This window comes from Gigantopelta aegis, chromosome 5, assembly GCF_016097555.1.
Source record: "Gigantopelta aegis isolate Gae_Host chromosome 5, Gae_host_genome, whole genome shotgun sequence".
NCBI lineage: Eukaryota > Metazoa > Mollusca > Gastropoda > Neomphalida > Peltospiridae > Gigantopelta > Gigantopelta aegis.
The window spans coordinates 13,012,238-13,037,739 of NC_054703.1; the positions used below are offsets into that span (position 1 = coordinate 13,012,238).

Genomic DNA, 25,502 nt, shown 5'->3' on the forward strand with positions numbered 1-25,502 from the left:
TCATATTATATGACGTCATATATTACCAACGACGTCATGTTAAACGCAAGCGATATCCCATGTAAGATGGAAATTTCTTACATAGCTTTCTTTCATGGGATAGCTCTGTCCCATATACATGAGGACGAGAAGAATGATATGTAAGAGACGTGTTGGCCATACAGTAAAATGTTTATATACACCGCTATATATCTCGGTATAAGATATCTCGGTGTAATATATCTTGGTATATATCTAGAAGTTGCAGGAGGTGAATACATCAAGAAAGTCGAAAACCGAACGCATAGTTCGTTCTCCACATTTTTAAAAACTTAATTTAAAACTAAAACAAATAGGTTTATTTTGTTTAACTACACCACTAGCGCACATTGATTTATTAATCATCGGCTATTGTATGTCAAATATCTGGTACGTTTAACATCTGGTACGTTTAACATATAGTACATTTTTTAATTGTGTAATAATAATGGAAGTAGAATGGGCATATAGTAACCGGTGGACGGGGGAGGAGGTATGCCCCCCACTCGAGGACGACGACGTATGTTAAAAACAATAATAACTTTACTCTATATAAATACTAGTAAATATAAAAAATATGACTTACACGTGATCTAGCTAATTAAAGCTGTGACCTCCACTAGAGATTATGCTCCCCCACCATACCCCATCCCACTCACACACTCCAGCTATCGTTCATGTCTGAGTGTAAATGTGACGCACCGGTAACCCAGGGCCGTAGCTAGGATTTTTTGTTTGGGGGGGGGGGGGGGTAACTGCGTAGTTAATAGTCTAAAACTCCTTAAACAGTTAAGAAGAGAATTTTCTTTAAGTTTCTATAATGCTTTCCGGATTATTTTTTTCGGGGGGGGGGGGGGGGGGGCAACTGCTAGCTAGCTACGGCCCTGTAATCCAGGTATGTTTAATGTAAATAGCTTACCAGGTTTGTATTTTGTAGTAAATTGTACACGACATTTTGTATGGATTACCAAATACCTTTGAAACTGAACTTCGGTACTTAGTTCTCCTAAAATGGCGAAAACCGACGAAGAAGGAGACAGCAAAGACAGCAAAGATAGTTTCCAAATATTATGTAGGGTTGGGGCGAAATGTCAAATCAATGTTCGAGCTGACCAAACACTGTGGGTGTGGGTAATGTTTGGCATGCTTCCATCAGATGACTGTTCAAGCACGCCTGTCGTGGGCACAACTTCTGACTTCGCCAGAGAGTTCTGTCCATGGCAAGATCAAACTCTGGGCCGAGTTGGTAAATTAAAATTAGGAGGTGTTTTCATTACGCAGATTAGGGTGAGTTGACCGACCATTGGGGCGAGTTGGTACGGGGCGAATCGGTTTTGGGACGACGAGTTAACCGGCGTTCTTACGGATTAGAGTTATCTCCATCTCTTACGAAATCTCCACCTGAGGGCGCATTAGCGAATTTCAAGATGGAAGGAGTGGACACGTTTCTGGTTTTGCTGTCTCTGTCTTTATCGGTTTTCTCCGTTTTAGGAGAACTACCGAAGTCTAGATTTGAATATAAGTACAGTTTCAAAGGGCCACATCTGGTGCAAAAAGATAAAAGCGTGCCTTTCTGGCAGTATGGCGGCGGTGAGACTTTTAAGTGTGATACATGGGTCAAAATCTGATTGGTAGTAACTTACACGTGTGTTTTAAACCGACTTCCATATGGCAATGTTTACATTATGTCAATGACCTAGATGTGGACGCATTGTGACTATTTTGGACTGACACGCAGCAACCTATTGTTCATTTTAACTAAGATAGTTACCAAATAAGATGTTCAATTAAGATTAAATTTCATAATTTTAAATTTAGCATGAGACCCATTTTATTAATCATTTCATGATGCATAATAATTGTAGTTTTATATTTTAAAACTGTTTTGTAATTGTATTATTAAAACTGCTTTGTAATTGTATTATAATAATTATTTTTATTACATTTTTCAATTCAGGGCTTCTAGAATTTTTTTAAAATTCACTAGCCATGGGATCAGTGATTTAAGAAATTTACTAGCCACGATTAAAAATCCACTAGCCCTACTTTACTTTAAGTAAATACAATTTTACTAATTAATAGTAATAATCGGATATGTCACCTAAAGAGGGAATGAATATTTAACGACACCCCAGCACGAAAAATACATCGGCTATTGGGTGTCAAACTATGGTAATGCAAATAAATAAAGTGATGATCAACATCAATATAAAAATTCAAGACGTAAACAAAAACAGTGTAAAGAACTGTGCAAAAACACAAATATCACAGAATTTTTCTCAAAGAGAATGTTACACCCCTGCACCACGGTGAGGTTACAGCAGACACAGCAATCTAATTAAAATTAGCTCCACTATTACATGTGGATCTAACACCAGCCAGTTGGAGCTCATGTCCACCAATCAAAACCTTACTTGCAGAATCCTGCCAGTGATTTAAAACGGTAGGACTTTCCTTTGGCACTGTCACGTAGCGTAGGCTATAATAAAGAACATTATAAATACTTATCATAGGGTTAGGGTTAGTCCTTCCTTTAAAACTAACAACACTGTGTAGTCTCCAGTGTCCAGGTAACATTTCGTCTATAAATAATAATTTAAATATTGACCAATCACACTTCGCCTTTTATAACGTTATTTGGGAGCATACAAATTCTAAAAATATCGGGTGAGTCTGTTTTAGTGGCCGCAGTACAGCGAACCATACCAGTACGTACGGGGTAGGTTATCAGTCTTCAATTTTACATTAAAAATTATTTATTTATTTATAAAAAAAAAACCTAACTAAATCAGTCTTCAGTTTTACATTACAAATTATTTATTTTATAAAATAAAAGATATTTTAAGGCATTCGTAATTCACACGGAACTATGTCGTATACCCTCAGGATAATTCGGAATGTTTTCAAATTATTTTCAAATCACTGGCAGGATTCTGCAAGTAAGGTTTTGATTGGTGGACATGAGCTCCATCTGGCTGGTGTTAGATCCACATGTAATAGTGGAGCTAATTTTAATTAGATTGCACACGCAGGGGCCTAAAGAGGGAGATGGAGCTTAAAAACACTAATATTGGGGGTGTATGGAGGTGGGAGTGAGTTACAGGATATTCATATTTAAAAAATAGACTAAAATGCAGCATTTGACAACTTTTGTTTTCACTAGCCGTTGGGCATGGTAATATTAGTTATTTACTAGCCCAACATTGAATATCACTAGCCATGGGAGTGGGGCTACCATAATCTAGAAGCCCTGTAATTGTTACTTAAACCAATAATACCTAGAAATAAACTAAACTGATGCAAACAAAAGTGGCTACGTGCTTACAGTTGGTCTACTCCTACTTAACTGAATAAAGAAAATTCAAATCAGTCCTTCATATGGCGTGAGTTCGACTCGTACTCACCTTTCATTGGTTACGGTTAGTTTTAGGGTTAGTCTTTAGAGCCTTGATATAGAAGGGTACATGTACTTTAGCACACCCTAATTTTATATCGGAAGCAGTTTTTATTGTCCACCTAAAACATGGTTTCAGCACACCATCAGCTGAATATTTAACAAGAAGCTGCTTTAACCCCAGCCAACCACAGTATTTGAATACTAGTATCAGGGCTATCTCTGGGTGAGCAGAACGTCTTGCTAAATCATCAATTTAATCTTCAATAATTGCAACAACCCAGTTATTTTCTAATAATTAATATAATAATTATTACATAAAATATATTACTTATTAGCCAAATGAATATAAAATTCACAAATTGCTTTGAAAATTGTCAGTTGGCAACCTTGACGAGTGCCAGAGCTAGCCATGTGTATAATTCAATTTTTTTTCAGTGATTGTTCGATGTGCGCTATTCAAAACGTCTTTGTGTCAGTATACAGACATAACTGTACAAGCTTTTCTCAAGATCTTTCCAGTATATTTCAAATCACTCGCTTGGAGAGGATAGTAATTTATCACTCGCCTGGTATTTTCAGTGTTTACTGTAAAAGTCAATACTAATCTACATCCTATTTTACGTGCCAGTATACCTGCACTGTGGAAACCAAACAGTCCTGAAAAAAAAGATAATTATAAAACAGGGCTTCTAAAATTTATACAAAATCCACTAGTCATGGGATCAGTGATTTTTATTTTATTTTTTACTAGCCATGAGTAAAAATTCACTAGCCCTACTTTACTTAATACAGTTTTGCTAATAGTAATAATGAGATATGTTACCTAAAGTTAGAGATAGGGATTAAAAACACTAAAGACTGGTGGGGTTGGGGACAGGATATTCATATTTATAAAATAGATAAATGCAACATTTGTCAACTTTTTAAAAACTTTTTTTGGCTAGCCATCGGGCATGGCAGTAGTAGTTATTTACAAGCCCAACATTGAATATCACTAGCCATGGGAGTGGGGCTACCATAATCTATAAGCTCTGGATAAAATGATAGAAATATATAAAATAGTAATAATAACAATAATACTTAAGAGATGAAATTTGTTCAGAAACCCAATGTACTGGCTATATTGTAGCTGTTTAATTTGATCAACACTACATGTGTATGTAAGAAAATAAATTCTTATACTTCTTACTAAAATTCAACATATTATACTACTCAAAAGAATTTAAGGGTCAGACGATATTTTCGACATATTTTCTGAATGTCAATTATATTAGCTAGACCATAATGTCACGCATGGTATTGTTCCATTTTGATGAAAGTGGGTCTAAGCAACCCATAAATGAATTAAAATCCACTGACACTGTCAACTAGTTCTAATGGCGAAAACATGCTTACATTTGCACGTAAATTAGGGCGAAAGCGAAAGGTCTGCTAAGTGCCCATAACTTGCTTTTTCACAAAGCGCTTCATTTGCATGCTTTGCACGTGTATTCCATGTTCCCAATGCTGAATTTCCGTATAATTGGAGCTTGCGTTCGTGTACGGTGCACACTCCAAATTCGACAATGGTACGACTTCAACTGACTATCGAAGATCGAGGAAGGGCTATTGCTTGGCTTCAGGATGGCAATACGCAAAGAAATGTTGCTCTGAGACTTGGTGTCAGTCAGAGTGTCGTTGGCCGACTGTGGCAACGGTACCAAGCAACGAATTCTTTTCGAAATCGTCCACGTTCGGGAAGACCCCGAAGCACTACAAATAGAGAGGACCGCTACATCACCAATATGGCTCTACGTCAACGCACAACCACTGCACGCCGATTACGTGACAATCTGCAGACTGCGACTGGAACTCGAGTGTCTGATCAAACCATACGCAATCGTCTGAGAGCCAATAATCTACGCTGCCGTCGCCAGGCTGTTCGACCACCACTCCTACCACGTCACAGAACGGCCAGACGTCACTGGTGCACGCTTCATCTGTGGTGGCAACGTGTTCAGTGGGGTCGAGTGATGTTCACTGATGAGTCCAGGTTTAGTCTCCAGTTCAACGACGGTCGGGTTCGTGTCTACAGACGTCCTGGGGAGTGCTTCGCTGACGTTAACGTTAGACAACGTCACCGGTTCGGTGGTGGCAGCGTCATGGTGTGGGGCGGCATCTCTAACCACCACAGGACCCCCCTCTATGTGGTGGATGGCAATCTGAATGGAATCCGCTATCTGAATGAGATTATCTGGCCGTTGGTTCTCCCAGGCCTTCAGCAGATTGGCGGCGGGGCAGTTCTGCAGGATGACAATGCCAGACCCCACCGCGCCAGGGTGGTAACGGACTTTCTCAGGCAACAAGGTATCGCCAGGATGGATTGGCCAGCATATTCGCCTGACTTGGCCCCAATAGAGACGTCTGGGACGAATTAGGCAGGAGAGTTCGGGATAACCATGCCCCTCCGGCCAACCTTCATGATCTGGGTCAACTTCTTATGGCAGAGTGGCAGGCCATTCCCCAAGAGTTCTTCAGATGTCTGATCAACAGCATGAGGCAACGATGTGTCGAGTGTATTCACGCCAGGGGTGGATTCACACACTATTAAACGAATGTTCTAATGTGTAAAATCCATGTTTCACAACCTTCAACTTTGACAGCATGTCATGTGACTTTCTTGTATACAGTGACGTTTATTTGTGTTTTTTTGTAAATATGGAACAATAAATAAAAAATTTGGTGTAGTTTACATCATCAATCTAATACACTCTGAAACTTATTTGGTTATAAATTTTTGACCCTTAAATTCTTTTGAGTAGTATATAAATTGCCCACTTTTCAGTGAGTGAGTGAGTAAAAGTTTTACACGTGCGTATATACCACGAAGGTTTCACGCACGCCTGTCACGGGCTTAATCTCTGACTTTCGCCAGTGACTAAGTCCGGGCCAGGAGGGGGGAGGGGTACGTTTGAGGTGGGCGGAATTTGGAATAAAAAATTTAGTGGTCGGTCAAAGACCTAAGTCCTAAAATCCTAACGACATTCTACACTTCTACACATGTCCGGACTAAGAATTTAAAACCAAACGTTTTTGACTGCTCGGCCTAAAAGGTTTTAAGGTGATTTGAGCAATTGATCGGGCACCAAAGTAAAGTGCGTTGGACTATTTATAAAAAAATAAACATAAGAATTTTGAGCCGCGGCCGAAATTTTTTAAAGTCCAACTAAGCCCAAGAAAAGAAAAAGGAGGTTGGCATCTACTTTGGCGAGCCTGAAGATTCCCGGAGTAGAGGCAGGTGATGTTGGCGTCGTAGCAAAGTACGCACTACAGCACCGTAGTCGGGGCCGCAGACCGCCCGGATCATCTTGTGGATGTTCTTGTTGTCCAACTTGGCCGGAAGTATGACTTGGCGGTAGGTCTTGTCCCTCTGGTGCGTCACGACTACGGTGTCATGAGTTCCAAACATCTTGTTGTGGAGTTCGTATTTGCTGCCGTCCTCCAGGGATCTCCAGTCTGTGTTGAGGTGGCTGCCTCGTAGCTGCGTCGGGTCAGTCGTGTCCCCCTGCATGTACTGGTGAAGTTGTTTATTCAGTCCGTTCACAGCGACGGTCTATTCGGACTCTTCAGGGGGAGCGACTACCGGGGCTGGTCTCTCGGCCTTGGCTGGCCGGTCGGTCGGTGATGTTGCCTTCCTTTTTTCTCCAACGGTGGTCGATCGGGCCGATGGCGAGGCGACTGGCTGTACCGGAGATACCGGCCAGTTCTTCCTGGGCCATGTGACGGTCGGTGATGGAGGGTCGTTGGGCGTCTCACACACCGCAGTGTTGAGCTCGTCCAGTTCGGTGGCCGACGGTTCCCTTGGGGCTGGTCGCGTCGTCTCAGGTTGGACTGGGGGCGGCGTCGCAGAAGGGACCGCCACTGGCGGTTGAGCCGCCAGCTTAGATCCCCCCCCGTGCCGCTCCTGGCGCAGGTTTCCTCTTCCTCCACTTCCGATTCCTTGTCGGTGAGATCGCGTCCCCGTACACCAAGGTCACGGAAGCCCGTGACCCGGTGTGCGTGACGCGATACTCACTCAGCTTTCCAAAACTGGCGAGCAGTCCCCCCAGGTGGGGGGGTAAGTCAAGAGCGCAGCTAACCACGTCTACTCTCATCGCGAGTTGAGTTGAAAGCCCCCACTTTTCAGTACATATATTTTATGAAACTATTCAACATTTAAATATTTTTTTTTTATACTGAGTTCTTTCTTTTTATTGTGTAGTCTTGGCTATTGATGTATGCAAAAATATAACAATAGATGTGAAGTTTACAGCCTAAATATACATGTATGTACCTTTTTTCAAGTTAAAGTTTATATTAGCTTTCTCGCTCCAATTAGTGCACCACAACTGGTTAAAGGCCGTTGTAAGTGCTTTCCTGTCTGTGGGAAAGTGCATATAAGTCAGAATTACCAAATGTTTGACATCCAATAGCCGATTAATATATCAATGTGCTGTAGTGGTTTCGTTAAACAAACTTTATATTAGCTGTGTGGAATTTGTAACATATTTAATTTAATAAGGGGTGGGACATACATGTAGCTGATTGGTAATGTGCCCACCTGATACATGGTCAGCCTAGGATCGATCCCCATCAGTGGCCCCATTGGGCTATTTCTCATTCCAGCCAGTACACCACGACTATAACATTAAAACATATAAAAGATCCCTAGCTAATAATGAAAAATGTAGCAGGTTTTCTCTCCAATACCAAGTCAGAATGCCAAATGTTTGATAGACAATTATTAATAAATCATTGTGCTCTGGTGGTGTCTTTAAACAAAACAAACAAACAAACCCATTTGTGGCCCCATGCATTGGGCAATTTTTTGTTCCAGCCAGTGCACCACGACTGGTATATCAAAGTTTGTGATATATATACATGTATATACTATCCTGTTTGTGGGATGATGCATATAAAAGATCCTTTGCTACTAATTATGGAAAATGTAGCGGGTTTCTTCTCTAAGACTATATCAGAATATCAAATGTTTGACATCCAATTGATAGCCGATGATTAAATAATCAGTGTGCTCTAGTGGTGTTGTTAAACAAAACAAACCCATCAGTTTAAGCAATGTTTATTCTCACTTATAATGCTGGTTGGGGATTTGTCAGCAGGCAAAATGCCTATATCAAGGCCTCTCCCTAACAAACCCATCAGTGGCCCCATTGGGCTATTTTCTCATTCCAGCGAGTACACCATGGCTGGTATATCAAAGGCTGTGGGATGTTGCATGTAAAATATCCCTTGCTACTAATGGAAAAAAGTAGCAGACTTCCTCTCAAATTGACCGGCGTCGTGGCAGGCCATTGGTCTACAGGCTGGTAGGTACTGGGTTCGGATCCCAGCCGAGCCATGGGATTTTTAATCCAGATACTGACTCCAAACCCTGAGTGAGTGCTCCGCAAGGCTCGATGGGTAGGTGTAAACCACTTGCACCGACCAGTGATCCATAACTGGTTCAACAAAGGCCATGGTTTGTGCTATCCTGCCTGTGGGAAGCGCAAATAAAAGATCCCTTGCTGCTAATCGGAAGAGTAGCCCATGTAGTGGCGACAGCGGGTTTCCTCTCCAAATCTGTGTGGTCCTTAACCATATGTCTGACGCCATATAACCGTAAATAAAATGTGTTGAGTGCGTCGTTAAATAAAACCTTTCTTTTCTTTTCCTCTCAAATTCTATGTCAGAATACCAAATGTTTGACATTCAAGGTGTTCTTGTAGTGTACATAAAGAAAACAAAGTTTTTAATTTTGCAATAAGGTGTGGTATGCACATTTTGACTCTTTGTCCCAGGAGTATTGTTTTTATCCCATCAATTAAGGTGAACAGGTGTCAGGGTGTATAAGCAATTAAGCTGTCCATTGTAAAGTAACAGTAATTGATAGCTGTTAAAAGTTGTATTCATGAATCTGTAAGTATCATCATTGCCTGAAGCGAATATAACAAGGATGTGAGACCCTAGTCAGATAGTAGTCAAGCTGTTGGTGCATGCTGCAGGGTGATCGCTCTGTGTGATCAGAAAATATTGCCAAATTATTCCAGGGCTTGCACTGGAATGAATTTTTGTTTAGCCAATTTTCATATTACATGTAGAGTAGTGTTTTCCATACAAATTCGGAAAGGCATAGTAGATAAAACATTTGGGACATTCTTGCCATTTTAATGGCACTTTTTGTTCCATTAAATCATTAAAGACAAGAACAATTAAAGGGACAGAACCTAGTGAAAACTAACACTTAAGTTTACTTAATCTACAAACCTGTAACACATTTGGATAAAGTTACAATTGAGTGAAACATGAGTCTGTTACTTTGAAATGGTGAAATACCCTCTACGATAGATTAAAACGCGACTCCATAAGTGTTACATGTACTTCTCAGACGCATGTGCGTTTTTAGAAATATGATAAATACATTTTGTGATATTAGAAACACCAGAATGACCAAAAACACTTCAAATGTACGGAAATTGATAATCTAAGCCATAGAATGTAAGTAAAGTATGATTTCAGTTATCAAAAACGACTCTAATAGTAAAATATATGCCTTAGTGTTTAAAAACAAGGGTATATCCCTTTAAGTGAAATAAAAATAAGTGTAATGGATGTACTTGTTTTCATAAATGAATAGCGAAATATATAACAGACATAATGTGTTTTATTAATTAATAATACATTACGTTTTATAAAGACAATTTTAAAATTAATTATTGAAACAGTCTAGACTTGTTTAATCTCTGGGCAAGATGGCGCTAGATTATTTTGGCTTGGTGCTGCGCCATGCTATAACAAGCTAGGGAAAACCCTATTTCTGAGACGATATCTATTATGACAAGAAATTGCCAATTTTTTTTTAATTTGGAATTAAGACTAGTGAACTTGGTAAGTGCCAAAGCTAGCCCTGTAGCCATTGTCCAGATTGAAATACTGTCCTAATATTAATAATATAAGTTCAATGCAAGTTTGAATGAATTAATTAATTAGGTTGCACAAATTTGTATATAATTTATTAGCATATCGGAACAGTCAGTATCATGATTACAAAGCACATTAACTGACTTCAGATTCAATTGACTGAAAATGTTACTGATGAAAATTTTAAAAACATAATGTTCCCTGGCTAAATTGTTATGAGGGGAGTAATATATGTACATAATTAAATATTAATGTTTAATGTGCTAAAATATTTTTGCAGATGCCATGGCTGGAGATGAGGGCATTCGGATTACTCCATCACTGCGGAGCAAAAAGGGTAAGCACAAAAATAATCCACAGTCATGTGTTTGTTTATTTATTGATAAACACACTGCAGTCTTCACCAGGAAAGACAAACTCGTGATTGCTCCCACTCCCCTCCACTCTCGTCAGTGGGTCCATTGGGCTATTTCTCATTCCAGCCAATGTAACTCGTGATTGCTCCCACTCCCCTCCACTCTCGTCAGTGGGTCCATTGGGCTATTTCTCATTCCAGCCAATGTAACTCGTGATTGCTCCCACTCCCCTCCACTCTCGTCGGTGGGTCCATTGGGCTATTTCTCATTCCAGCCAATGTAACTCGTGATTGCTCCCACTCCCCTCCACTCTCGTCGGTGGGTCCATTGGGCTATTTCTCATTCCAGCCAATGTAACTCGTGATTGCTCCCACTCCCCTCCACTCTCGTCGGTGGGTCCATTGGGCTATTTCTCATTCCAGCCAATGTAACTCGTGATTGCTCCCACTCCCCTCCACTCTCGTCAGTGGGTCCATTGGGCTATTTCTCATTCCAGCCAATGTAACTCGTGATTGCTCCCACTCCCCTCCACTCTCGTCAGTGGGTCCATTGGGCTATTTCTCATTCCAGCCAATGTAACTCGTGATTGCTCCCACTCCCCTCCACTCTCGTCGGTGGGTCCATTGGGCTATTTCTCATTCCAGCCAATGTAACTCGTGATTGCTCCCACTCCCCTCCACTCTCGTCAGTGGGTCCATTGGGCTATTTCTCATTCCAGCCAATGTAACTCGTGATTGCTCCCACTCCCCTCCACTCTCGTCGGTGGGTCCATTGGGCTATTTCTCATTCCAGCCAATGTAACTCGTGATTGCTCCCACTCCCCTCCACTCTCGTCGGTGGGTCCATTGGGCTATTTCTCATTCCAGCCAATGTAACTCGTGATTGCTCCCATTCCCCTCCACTCTCGTCAGTGGGTCCATTGGGCTATTTCTCATTCCAGCCAATGTAACTCGTGATTGCTCCCACTCCCCTCCACTCTCGTCGGTGGGTCCATTGGACTATTTCTCATTCCAGCCAATGTAACTCGTGATTGCTCCCACTCCCCTCCACTCTCGTCGGTGGGTCCATTGGGCTATTTCTCATTCCAGCCAATGTAACTCGTGATTGCTCCCACTCCCCTCCACTCTCGTCGGTGGGTCCATTGGGCTATTTCTCATTCCAGCCAATGTAACTCGTGATTGCTCCCACTCCCCTCCACTCTCGTCGGTGGGTCCATTGGGCTATTTCTCATTCCAGCCAATGTAACTCGTGATTGCTCCCACTCCCCTCCACTCTCGTCGGTGGGTCCATTGGGCTATTTCTCATTCCAGCCAATGTAACTCGTGATTGCTCCCACTCCCCTCCACTCTCGTCGGTGGGTCCATTGGGCTATTTCTCATTCCAGCCAATGTAACTCGTGATTGCTCCCACTCCCCTCCACTCTCGTCGGTGGGTCCATTGGGCTATTTCTCATTCCAGCCAATGTAACTCGTGATTGCTCCCACTCCCCTCCACTCTCGTCGGTGGGTCCATTGGGCTATTTCTCATTCCAGCCAATGTAACTCGTGATTGCTCCCACTCCCCTCCACTCTCGTCGGTGGGTCCATTGGGCTATTTCTCATTCCAGCCAATGTAACTGGTGTAGCAAAGGCTGTGCCGTGATATATAACATCCTGTCTGTGGGATGGTGCATATAAAGGATCCCTTGCTGCTAATTGAAGATTCTGACAACAGGTTTCCTCTCTCAATAACTGTGTGGTCCTTAACCATATGTCTGACACCATATAACCGTAGTCAAAAGAGTAGCCCGTGAAGTGGCGACAGCGGGTTTCCTCTCTCAATATCTGTGTGGTCCTTAACCATATGTCTGACACCATATAACCGTAGTCAAAAGAGTAGCCCGTGAAGTGGCGACAGCGGGTTTCCTCTCTCAATATCTGTGTGGTCCTTAACCATATGTCTGACACCATATAACCGTAGTCAAAAGAATAGCCCGTGAAGTGGCGACAGCGGGTTTCCTCTCTCAATATCTGTGTGGTCCTTAACCATATGTCTGACACCATATAACCGTAGTCAAAAGAGTAGCCCGTGAAGTGGCGACAGCGGGTTTCCTCTCTCAATATCTGTGTGGTCCTTAACCATATGTCTGACACCATATAACCGTAGTCAAAAGAGTAGCTCGTGAAGTGGCGACAGCGGGTTTCCAAGAGTAGCCCGTGAAGTGGCGACAGCGGGTTTCCAAGAGTAGCCCGTGAAGTGGCGACAGCGGGTTTCCAAGAGTAGCCCGTGAAGTGGCGACAGCGGGTTTCCAAGAGTAGCCCGTGAAGTGGCGACAGCGGGTTTCCAAGAGTAGCCCGTGAAGTGGCGACAGCGGGTTTCCAAGAGTAGCCCGTGAAGTGGCGACAGTGGGTTTCCAAGAGTAGCCCGTGAAGTGGCGACAGCGGGTTTCCAAGAGTAGCCCGTGAAGTGGCGACAGCGGGTTTCCAAGAGTAGCCCGTGAAGTGGCGACAGTGGGTTTCCAAGAGTAGCCCGTGAAGTGGCGACAGCGGGTTTCCAAGAGTAGCCCGTGAAGTGGCGACAGCGGGTTTCCAAGAGTAGCCCGTGAAGTGGCGACAGCGGGTTTCCAAGAGTAGACAGCAGGTTTCCTCTCTCAGTATCTGTGTGGTTCTTAAATATATGTCTGACGCCATTATCAAAATGTGTTGAGTGCGTCATTTTTCTTCCTTCCTCCACTCTTGCATGTATGTTTAGGTGAGCAACAAAATGATTGCCTCACAATAAAATTTTCAATGCTTTTGCACTACGTGTGTACAAATTACAATATATATTCAATTTAAACTGGAAGATTTCTTTTTAAAAACAAGCCTATTCCTTTAATACACTTTATAGTTTGGATGTAAGTCATTAAATTCAGTTTTTCTCTTGAAGGATTTACTTTTTCACTAGATTCTCGATAAGTACACAAATGTAAATCCCCATATTTCAGAGCCATACAGTTATTTTAGTATGAAATATCTTCTGGACAATACTATATTATAATGTAGGGTATCTCTTAAATCAGGAATGTGATAGACATTTAAAAATAAAAGCTGAACTGATGTTAAAAGCCGAAACCTCAGTACCATACCTATATAAAGGTCTTTGTTTTAGTATTTCATGCAGATCAAATCCATTCTATAGTAAACTTTGGGAAAATTATTTTACGTAAAAAGCTGAAATCGGATAAAAAGCTGAAAAATCACATCCCTGTTAAATAAAGTAAAAAAAAAAGAAAAAGTGGGCATTTTTTTTGCTTCTATAGATAATACACACTTTGTGATAATATCATTTATATTACCAGTTATGAAAATATCATATACCGGTATACATGTATTACTATTACGGTTGTAAAAAATATCATTTATGTCACCAGTTGTGAAAATATCATATATATTACCAGTTGTAAAAAATATTATTTACAGGTTGGGTGTGGACAAAAAATGTATTCGAGAGTGAACACTGGCAGATTGATGTTGTGGTCAGAGTTCAAGGTCGCGGACGAATTGGAGCTGACGGAATGGTAATATAATGTTGCATGGTTTAGTGACGTTCAACTTCCCCGATTCACACGGTTTGCAGATGATTTTTGTTTTTTTATTATTCATAACACAATGAACGTAAAAGAAATAACAGACAATCCTTAAATATTTATTACTTTTTAAGATAAGACTCTAAACATTGTGAGATTGATAGTTTTTGTTTGCACATTACTCATTTTATTTCAACTTATTTTTGTGCTTATATCCAAGTAATGTTCAAGCACACTGTCCTGGGCACACACACCTCGGCTATCTGGGCTGTGTCCAGGACAGTGGGTTAGTTATTAGTTGGTTAGTGAGAGAGAAGAGGGTGTAGTGGTCTTACACCTACACATTGAGTGCTTAAGAATTTGCTCAGGGTTGGAGCCGGTACCGGGCTGCAAACCCTGTACCTACCAGCCTGTAGTCCGATGGCTTAACCACTGCACCACCATTACTCAGGCAAGTCTAGCTTTGATTAACTCATTTTGCATTCGCACATTAAATTTATAACATCATTTCTATTATAATTTGTCTGAAGAGTCAATGCGCAGCTCGGGGCTTTTATGTTGTGTTAGCCCACTCACATGGCTAGTGATATTCAATGTTGGGCTGGTAAATAACTACTATCGTTATGCCCGATGGCTAGTGATATTCAATGTTGGGCTGGTAAATAACTACTATCGTTGTGCCCGATGGCTAGTGATATTCAATGTTGGGCTGGTGAATAACTACTATCGTTATGCCCGATGGCTAGTGATATTCAATGTTGGGCTGGTAAATAACTACTATCGTTATGCCCGATGGCTAGTGATATTCAATGTTGGGCTGGTGAATAACTACTATCGTTATGCCCGATGGCTAGTGATATTCAATGTTGGGCTGGTAAATAACTACTATCGTTATGCCCGATGGCTAGTGATATTCAATGTTGGGCTGGTAAATAACTACTATCGTTATGCCCGATGGCTAGTGATATTCAATGTTGGGCTGGTGAATAACTACTATCGTTATGCCCGATGGCTAGTGATATTCAATGTTGGGCTGGTAAATAACTACTAGCGTTATGCCCGATGGCTAGTGATATTCAATGTTGGGCTGGTAAATAACTACTAGCGTTATGCCCGATGGCTAGTGATATTCAATGTTGGGCTGGTAAATGACTATTAGCGTTATGCCCGATGGCTAGTGATATTCAATGTTGGGCTGGTGAATGACTACTAGCGTTATGCCCGATGGCTAGTGATATTCAATGTTGGGCTGGTGAATGACTACTAGCATTATGCCCGATGGCTAGTGATATTCAATGTTGGGCTGGTGAATGACTACTATCGTTATGCCCGATGGCTAGTGATATTCAGTGTTGGGCTGGTAAATAACTACTAGCGTTATGCCCGATGGCTAGTGATATTCAATGTTGGGCTGGTGAATAACTACTAGCGTTGTGCCCGATGGCTAGTGATATTCAATGTTGGGCTGGTGAATGACTACTATCGTTATGCCCGATGGCTAGTGATATTCAGTGTTGGGCTGGTAAATGACTACTATCGTTGTGCCCGATGGCTAGTGATATTCAGTGTTGGGCTGGTGAATGACTACTATCGTTATGCCCGATGGCTAGTGATATTCAGTGTTGGGCTGGTGAATGACTACTATCGTTATGCCCGATGGCTAGTGATATTCAGTGTTGGGCTGGTAAATGACTACTATCGTTATGCCCGATGGCTAGTGATATTCAGTGTTGGGCTGGTAAATGACTACTAGCGTTGTGCCCGATGGCTAGTGATATTCAGTGTTGGGCTGGTAAATAACTACTAGCGTTGTGCCCGATGGCTAGTGATATTCAGTGTTGGGCTGGTAAATAACTACTATCGTTGTGCCCGATGGCTAGTGATATTCAGTGTTGGGCTGGTAATAACTACTATCGTTATGCCCGATGGCTAGTGATATTCAATGTTGGGCTGGTAAATGACTACTATCGTTGCCTCCGATGGCTAGTGATATTCAATGTTGGGCTGGTAAATGACTACTATCGTTATGCCCGATGGCTAGTGATATTCAAGTTGGGCTGGTAAATGACTACTATCGTTATGCCCGATGGCTAGTGATATTCAATGTTGGGCTGGTAAATGACTACTATCGTTATGCCCGATGGCTAGTGATATTCAATGTTGGGCTGGTAAATGACTACTATCGTTATGCCCGATGGCTAGTGATATTCAATGTTGGGCTGGTAAATGACTACTATCGTTATGCCCGATGGCTAGTGATATTCAATGTTGGGCTGGTAAATAACTACTATCGTTATGCCCGATGGCTAGTGGGAAAAAAAAGAGGTAAAATGCTGCATTTAAGTATATTTTGTACAAAAGAATATCTTGCCTCCGATCCCATCCCAATCTAAGGGTTTTTAAAATCCTATCTCCTTTAAGTAACATTAGGTATTTTTTTAAAGTAAGGCTAGTGAATTATTAATCATGGCTAGTAAAAATTTTCAAATTACTGATCCCATGGCTAGTGGATTTTTATAACAATTCTGGAAGTCCTATCAGCTTGTTTTTGCATCTAACCCATAAATTGTTTATGCCAATTTATTAGTTTCGAATTCACTGAGGCCTGGGACCATATTTTTAAAGCGAAAAAGAAAGAAAGAAATGTTTTATTTGATGCACTCAACACATTTTATTCATGGTTATATGGCGTCAGACATATGGTTAAGGACCACACAGATTTTGAGAGGAAACCCGCTGTCGCCACTACATGGGCTACTCTTCCGATAAGCAGCAAGGGATCTTTTATTTGCACTTCCCACAGGAAGGATAGCACAAACCATGGCCTTTGTTGAACCAGTTATGGATCACTGGTCGGTGCAAGTGGTTTACACCTACCCATTGAGCCTTGTGGAGCACTCACTCAGGGTTTGGAGTCGGTATCTGGATTAAAAATCCCATGCCTCGACCGGGATCCGAACCCAGTACCTACCATCCTGTAGACCGATGGCCTGCCACGACGCCACCGAGGCCGGTATATTTTTAAAGCCATCTTAGCACTACGAAATCGTAAAACCATCGTACAGCACACGCCATAGTGACACCATAGCTTACAAGGGGCTGGAAGTAGCCCAGTGGTAAAGTGCTCGCCTGATGTGCGGTCGGTCTGGGATTGATCCCAGTCAGTGGGCCCTTTGGGTTATTTCTCGTTCCAGCCAGTGCACCACACCTGGTATATATCAAAGTCTGTGGTATGTGCTATCCTTTTGGTGCGATGGTGCATATAAAAGATCCCTTGCTGCTAATCGTAAAGAGTAGCCCATTAAGTGGCACCAGCAGGTTTCCTCTCTCAGTATCTGTGTGGTCCTTAACCGTATGTCTGACGCCATATAACCGTAAATAAAATGTGTTGAGTGCGTCGTTAAATAAAACATTTCTTTCCTTCGTGGCTCACAATGATATGCCCTGCTTTATTATTTGGTTTTGCAGACCTTTTGTTTATTTCAGCTTTCTGAAGATCATAATCTGGTGACAGAAGTGGTTACATAATAATTTTGTTATCTATATTTTAGGCAGTGTGGTTCACAGAGACACCTGGAACAGAAGGACCGGTGTTTGGTAGCAACGATAACTGGAAAGGACTAGGAATATTCCTCGATTCCTTTGATAATGACGTTCAGGTAAGGCACTCGCATGTAATCATACACTCATGGCCAGGTAGCAAAATCTCTCCTCCTCTGCTTGTCTCTCTCTTTCTGCCTCTCTCTCTCTCTAACTCTCTCTCTCTCTCTAACTCTCTCTCTCTCTCTCTCTCTCTCTCTCTCTCTCTCTCTCTCTCTCTCTCTCTCTCTCTCTCTCTCTCTCTCTCTCTCTCTAACTCTCTAACTCTAACTCTCTCTCTCTAACTCTCTCTCTCTAACTCTCTCTCTCTCTCTCTCTCTCTCTCTCTCTCTCTCTCTCTCTCTCTCTCTCTCTCTCTCTCTCTCTCTCTCTCTCTCTCTCTCTCTCTCTCTCTCTCTCTCTCTCTCTCTCTCTCTCTCTCTCTCTCTCTCTCTCTCTAACTCTCTCTCTTTCTCTCTCTAACTCTCTCTCTCTCTCTCTCTCTCTCTCTCTCTCTCTCTCTCTCTCTCTCTCTCTCTCTCTCTCTCTCTCTCTCTCTCTCTCTCTCATTCAAATGATTCGGTTTATTCTCATTCTAACCAGTGCACCACCCATTATGAATAAATCAAAGTGGTCCAGTGGTGTCGTTAAACAAAACAAACTTTTAATTAATTAATGGAAGTGCACTAGGGTCGATCAGTGAAAATTAGTTTTCTGCGATTTAATATACATTATATACATATACATATATATGTGTTCATTTTAATGTATTAATTAAAAGCAATTTACAAATGTTTTAATGATTTAAAAAAAAAAAAGATGCAGGGGAAAAAATTATGAGCATCTCTCAATTTTATGTTAATTGTTTGCAAGTGCCAAAGCTTGCCTTAATTGTTTTATTTTTTTTTTTACCAAATTGTAGATAGTTATGTATTATATTAATTTGTTGTTTATTTACAGCATAACAACCCATATATAATGGCGGTTGTCAATGATGGAACTCAGTCCTTTGACCATACCAAGTACGTAATTATGTATCTACTGTGCTTAAGTGGTGGTGTTATACAAAATAAACTTGAATTACCCAGCAACCCCTTGCAGTCTCAGTTATGATGGTGGCAGCGGGTTTCCTCCCTCTCCCACTTTTTCTTACTCTCACTCTGTCGGTCTCTCTCTTCCACCTTTCTTCCTCTCTGTCTTCCTTCCCCCTTGCTCTCATTCTCTCTCTCTTATTTCTTCTACCCCTGTTTGTCTCTCTCACTTCCCCTTTCGCTCTCTCTCTCTCTTGTCCTTCCCCCTTTCTCCCTCCTCTCTTCCTTCCCCCTTTCACTCATTCTCTGTCTCTCTTATATCCCCAGTCTGTCTCTCTCACTTCCCCTTTCTCCCTCCCTCTTGTCTTCTCTCTCTCTCTCTCTCTCTCTCTCTCTCTCTCTCTCTCTCTCTCTCTCTCCTCTCTCTCTCTCTCTCTCTCTCTCTCTCTCTCTCTCTCTCTCTCTCTCTCTCTCTCTCTCTCTCTCTCTCTCTCTCTCTCTCTCTCTCCACTAATTTAATGATTTAATTTTATAATATTTCTCCACTAATTTAATGTCTTTATTTTATAATATTTCTATATCTTACATTATGTTTTCAAAAATATTTATATAGTATTCTTTATTTAGTGTTTGTACTGTTGTTTTTTTTGTTTTAAATTGTATTATATTTGCCATTATTTCTATAGAGCCTATTATATTTCTCTGTCTTTCACAGTGACGGTGTGACCCAGCAGTTGGGAGGCTGTTTACGAGACTTCCGTAACAAGCCGTTTCCGATCCGACTGAGAGTGACGTACTACAAGCAGGCTCTAGAGGTATGGGATAGTTTTGTCGAGCGTTGTCTTTTTAGTTCATCTGAAGGGCGGGACATAGCCCAGTGGTAAAGTCCACGTCTGATGCGCGGTTGGTCTAAGATCGATCCCCGTCGGTGGGCCCATTGGGTTATTTTTCATTCATGTCACATTAGTGTGCGTGGCACAAAAATCTGTGCATGTTAATTATGTTACATTACATCTTGTTTCCTCTTTTAAGTCTATATGTCATAATCACCATATATACCGGCGTCTACAGGCTGGTAGGTACTGGGTTCGGATCCCAGTCGAGGCATGGCATTTTTAATCCAGATACCGACTCCAAACCCTGAGTGAGTGCTCCGCAAGGCTCAATGGGTAGGTGTAAACCACTTGCACCGACCAGTGATCCATAACTGGTTCAACAAAGGCCATGGTTTGTGCTATCCTGCCTGTGGGAAGCGCAAATAAAAGATCCCTTGCTGCTAATCGGAAGAGTAGCCCATGTAGTGGCGACAGCGGGTTTCCTCTCAAAATCTGTGTGGTCCTTAACCATATGTCTGACGCCATATAACCGTATATAAAATGTGTTGAGTGCGTCGTTAAATAAAACATTTCTTTCTTTAATCACCATATGTTCGATATCCAATATCCAGTCAATGTGTTGTAGTGGTATCATTAAACAAAACAAACTTGAATTTGCTCGAGAGGATTGCCTTTTTAGGTCCCCTGAGCTAATTTTAAAAAAAAGCTTCTTTTCCATAAATGTCAAGCCTCGGCACACAGAGAAATACATTTTTGACTTGTGTAATTCTACACCACCCTCCCCCGAGGGGCCTAACTGGGGGGGGGGGGAATTAATTTACTTTATAAAAATCTTTCTCTACAAATAGTCTTCATAACTGTCAAATATGTTTGATCAAAGTTCAAGGAACATTTTGTTCAGTATTGCATCATGATTCCAGGGCTATGATATTCAATATTGGGCTAGTAAATAACTTCTATTACAATGCCTGACGGCTAGTGAAAAAACCCCAGTCAAATGTTGCAGTGTATTTTGTAAATATGAATATCCTAACCCCACTCCATATCCCAATGTTAGTGTTTTTAAGCTCTGTCTCCCTCTTTAGGTGACATTATTACTATTATTTAGTAAAATTGTATTAACTTAAAAGTCAAGTTGGTCTAGTGAATTTTTAATCATGGCTAGTCAATTTTAAAAATCATTGATATCATGGCTAGTGGATTTAAACAAAATTCTGGAATAGAAGCGCTGACAATTTGCTATGCAAGTGTCAGAGGTCGCTTCAGAAATTTAAAGAATTAAACATTGAACAAAATGTTCCTTGAAGTTGTGCATTACATTAATGGTGGGTCCCGGGTTTGTGTCTGGGGAGGGGTCATGTTTTATCAGTAATTTCTTCACTAGACTAAGTGATTTCTTCACTAGACTAAGTGATTTCTTCACTAGACTAAGTGATTTCTTCACTAGACTAAGTGATTTCGTCACTAGACTAAGTAATTTCGTCACTAGACTAAGATCATTTTGAATGGAATGTTTCAGGTTTATATCAACAATGGGTTGAATCAGAACAAGGACGATTTCGAACTGTGTATGAGAGCGGAGAACATCATCTTGTCGAAAACTGGATACTTCGGAGTGAGCGCCGCCACTGGAGCTCTCGCTGGTAAATAACACACCACAGCTTTTCTTGTATATACAGAAGCAGGACGTAGCCCAGTGGTAAAGTGCTCGCTTGATGCGCGGTCGGTTTGGGGTTGATCCCTGTCAGTGGGTCCATTGGGCTATTTCTCGCTTCAGCCAGTGCACCACAACTGGTACATCAACGGCCGTGGTATGTGCTATCCTGTCTGTGTGGGGTAGTGCATATAAAAGATCCCTTGATGCCAGTCGAAAAGAGTAGCCCATGAAGTGGCAACAGTGGGTTTCCTCCCACAATATCTGTGTGGTCCTTAAACCATAAGTCCGACGCCATATAACCGTAAATAAAATGTGTTGAATGCGTCGTTAAATAAAACATTTCCTTCCTTCCTTGTTATATATACTGTATACCAGGGGAGTACTACGTGCATATAATAGATGAAAATCGGCATATTTCGGAGTGAGCTCTCACTGGTAAGTAACACACAGTTTTCCCTATATACACTGTATACCAGCGAATAATGTGTGCATATAATTGTCAAAAACAGGGTATTTTTGATGCTCTCGCTGTTCATTAATGCACAGCTTTTCTTATATATACTGTACACCAGGAATAATGTATGCATATAATTGATAAAAACAGGATATTTTAATGCTTTCGCTGGGGAATACTACGTGTTTATAATTGATAAATACAGGATATTTTGGAGTACGTTCTCACTGGTAAATAACGCATTTTATGATAGCAGTACAAAACTTGATATTTTACTTGGTTTTTATATATCGTTATAACCCTAATAGATATATATATATATAAGCCATGGTATGTGCTATCCTGGGCCTCTGAATATGTTGCGAGAACGATAGTTTCCTTCGCGTAACTATTGTTTGCGCATTGAATTTATAACATCATTTACATGTTCATGTTACGTAAAAACAGAAATGGTTACCTGAATATGTTCTTGCTAAACCATGGCTTCTAGATTATGGTAGCCCCACTCCCATGGCTAGTGAATTTAAGTGTTGGGCTAGTAAATAACTACTATTACCATGCCAGACAGGGCTTCTAGATTATGGTAGCCCCACTCCCATGGCTAGTGAATTTAAGTGTTGGGCTAGTAAATAACTACTATTGTCATGCCCGAGTGAAGTAAAACATTGTCAAATGCTTCAACTAAGTATTTTGTAAATATGAATATTCTGCTGCCCCCCTCAGTATTAGTGTTTTTAAGCACTATCTCCCTCTTTAGGTGACATTTCCTATTATTACTATTAATCAGTAAAATTGTTTTAACTTGAAGTAAAGTAGGGCTAGTGAATTTTTAATCGTGGCTAGTAAAGTTTTATAATCACTGCTCCAATGGCTAGAGAATTTAACAAAAATTCTAGAAGCCCTGTTAACCTATGATCAGTTTATGCAAATGTACAATTCTCAGAGGCCTATATCCTGTCAGTATATCAAAGGCTGTGGTATGTGCTATCCTGTCTGTGGGATGGTGCATATGAAAGATCTGTTTCCACTCTAAGACTATAAGTAAAAATTACCAAATGTTTGACATCCAATGGCCGATGACTAATAAATCAATGTGCTCTAGTGGTGTCGTTAAACAAAACAAACGTTACTTTTTCCAATGACCAATGATTAATAAAGCAATGTGCCCTAGTGGTGTCATAAAACAAAACAAAACATTTGACTGAATGCTGTGTATAAAAAGTGTCTTAGTTTAGGCACACAGTGTACCAAGCTCAAAATGTCAACTTTGAGCCTTGTATATCAGCTTCACAACTCGTCCAGAGTTACAATTAATAAAAAAAGAACACATTTGATTATAGCAAACCTGTTAAATTTGTGTTTTATGGATGTAAATAAATAAATAAATAAATACAGCAAACAATATTTTTAATATGGATATAGGAAATTAATTTATTTTCACGTATGCAGGACCTCTAGAATCTTTTTGAAATCCACTAGCCATGGGATCAGTGATTTTAAACATTTACTGGCCACGACTAAAAATTCACTAGCCCTACTTTACTTTTAAATTAAAACAATTTTACTAAATAATAATAATAATCAGATATGTTACCCAAAGAGGGAGAATATTTATATTTACAAAATAGACTTATACATGTAACTAAAGAGGGAGATGGAGCTTATAGGTTGGACTATACCAATTCAAATCCCATAGGCGACCATGTTAACGTTTGTGTTTAAAAACACTATATGCAATATATCAACCAAACTGTGACCCATAAATATCAGTACTACAACCCCTACCTCAAAGTATTAACTGCAGAAAATGGTACCTTTCATGGCTCATTTTCGGTATAACCAGATGTTTCTGCAACACCCCTAGTTTCGCACAAAATTTTAGTACTTTTTTTTACAGGTACCCCATACATGTTCCAAGCACAAGGCTACTTGACACGGTGGTACTACATCAAATAAAATTGCATACATTTTTAGCCCAGATGAAACTAATTTTTTTTACAACCAACACACTCACATTTATAACCAATCACAGGACTTGTGGTGTTAACTTCTCTATCAAAAGTTCAGTACACCTCGAACTTCGACCCAGCCGGAAATTAATTGGTATAGTGCAACCTATACTGATAACATACATGTTTCAAAAGGTGGTGAATCATGTGTTTTTATGACAACCAGGATCTGGTGTCTTCTGACATAAACTGACAACCTCACTGAAACTGTTGTTTCTACAGTGCAACCTAATTTAATGTACACCAAAACATTATACATTGGGGGTTGGAGTGGGGTCACAAAACACATGTATTTTGTACAGTTTTGTACAAATGCAATATGTCATATTTGAAAAAATAATTTTTTTAAAAATAATACTCCTGAAGATATTTATTGTCAGATGTGTGTGTGTGCTCAGCTATATATGTAGAGACAGCATGGCTATTCAGAGTACCTCAACTCCTTAAACTTATTCCATTGAAACACATGTACTTGACTGACCCCTAGATTATGAAGACCTCAATAGGCACATCAAAGAAATATCAGTATTAAAAAAATACAATGTCTGAGGAAGGAAAAACCAACATGACTGCATCTGTATGAAGTAATGACTTAATGTCCTGCACATCACTGTTGGAAGAAAATCCTGTATGCTGAGTGTGGGCATCTTCAAGTTACCATGTGCGGGAATTTCAAATCCATCAGCTATGCAGATTTTCAAATTGGACCATCAAAACCATTGGCAGCCACCAATATTCCTGACTATATTTTATGTATACCCTACTGTAGTTGGAGGTTTTAAAAATTTGTAATATCTGGAATTATCATGCAGCTTTCGCATATTTATTTTTGATTCATTACTAAAAAAACCTGTTTTTAAGTGACATAATTACCCGAACATCTATTTTATTGCATTATTTTCTAATCCAGATCAATACAATATGTATATTGGATGTATTCCTACAATCTGTAATCCAGCATATCATTTAGCTATTAACATTGGATAATACAGCATTAACAATAAAATAAATCATCAAATTACACCAAGGTAGATAATCAAATCTGGAAAAATTGGTTCCAAATCTAGTATACACTTAAAATACACTTCATGGGAGCAAACTAAGTGATTATTTTAAAAAAAGATTTGATCTGAAGACCTAAAGATATGTTTAACAAGCTTATTGTTATGTATAAATGAGAACAGAAGGCACAATAGTGACAAAAAATTTAATTATGGCTTTGGTAAAAAAATTCTTCAAAGTAAAAAAATGTTTCCCCTAAAACTACAAATTTGTCTAAAATATGACTTAGCACCCTATAAATATGCCAAAAGGACAATAAAAATCAAGGTCTTTAAAAAGTTAAGCTATCAGAAGTACACACATGAAACATTAACTATGTTTATAGAAGTTAAAGACATTATCCCAATATTGGCACATGTTATTTTTAATATAAAAATAAATTGCTATTAAAATCTAAGTTCAGACTGCCTAGATATATTAACATATTTAAGAGCAGTTGTATATGTCAAGGGTAAACACCATGTAAATAAGAACATTCAAATCTGTATAGTATGAATTATAGGCCAAAACCAACTTTTCCTCAGTGCTAATTTTTGTTCAAACTCCATTCAGAGCTATGTACAGTAATTATTGTCAAGGTCATTGTGAACTTGCATGGCCGAGTGACGGCTAATTAATCA

The 25,502-nt window shown here is 40.2% G+C and overlaps 1 protein-coding gene across 1 annotated transcript in view; it reads left to right on the plus strand.

The window, feature by feature from the left end:
• The first annotated feature begins 1,445 nt into the window (after positions 1 to 1,445).
• The window catches only part of LOC121372954 (protein ERGIC-53-like), a 47,834-nt gene continuing 23,777 nt past the window's right edge, over positions 1,446 to 25,502 (plus strand). The window contains exons 1-7 of the mRNA XM_041499392.1: positions 1,446 to 1,608; positions 10,632 to 10,688; positions 14,148 to 14,245; positions 17,806 to 17,913; positions 18,794 to 18,855; positions 19,580 to 19,679; positions 21,220 to 21,343. Of these exons, the coding sequence (XP_041355326.1) occupies positions 1,446 to 1,608; positions 10,632 to 10,688; positions 14,148 to 14,245; positions 17,806 to 17,913; positions 18,794 to 18,855; positions 19,580 to 19,679; positions 21,220 to 21,343 (712 nt within the window). The remainder of the gene's footprint in view (positions 1,609 to 10,631; positions 10,689 to 14,147; positions 14,246 to 17,805; positions 17,914 to 18,793; positions 18,856 to 19,579; positions 19,680 to 21,219; positions 21,344 to 25,502) is intronic.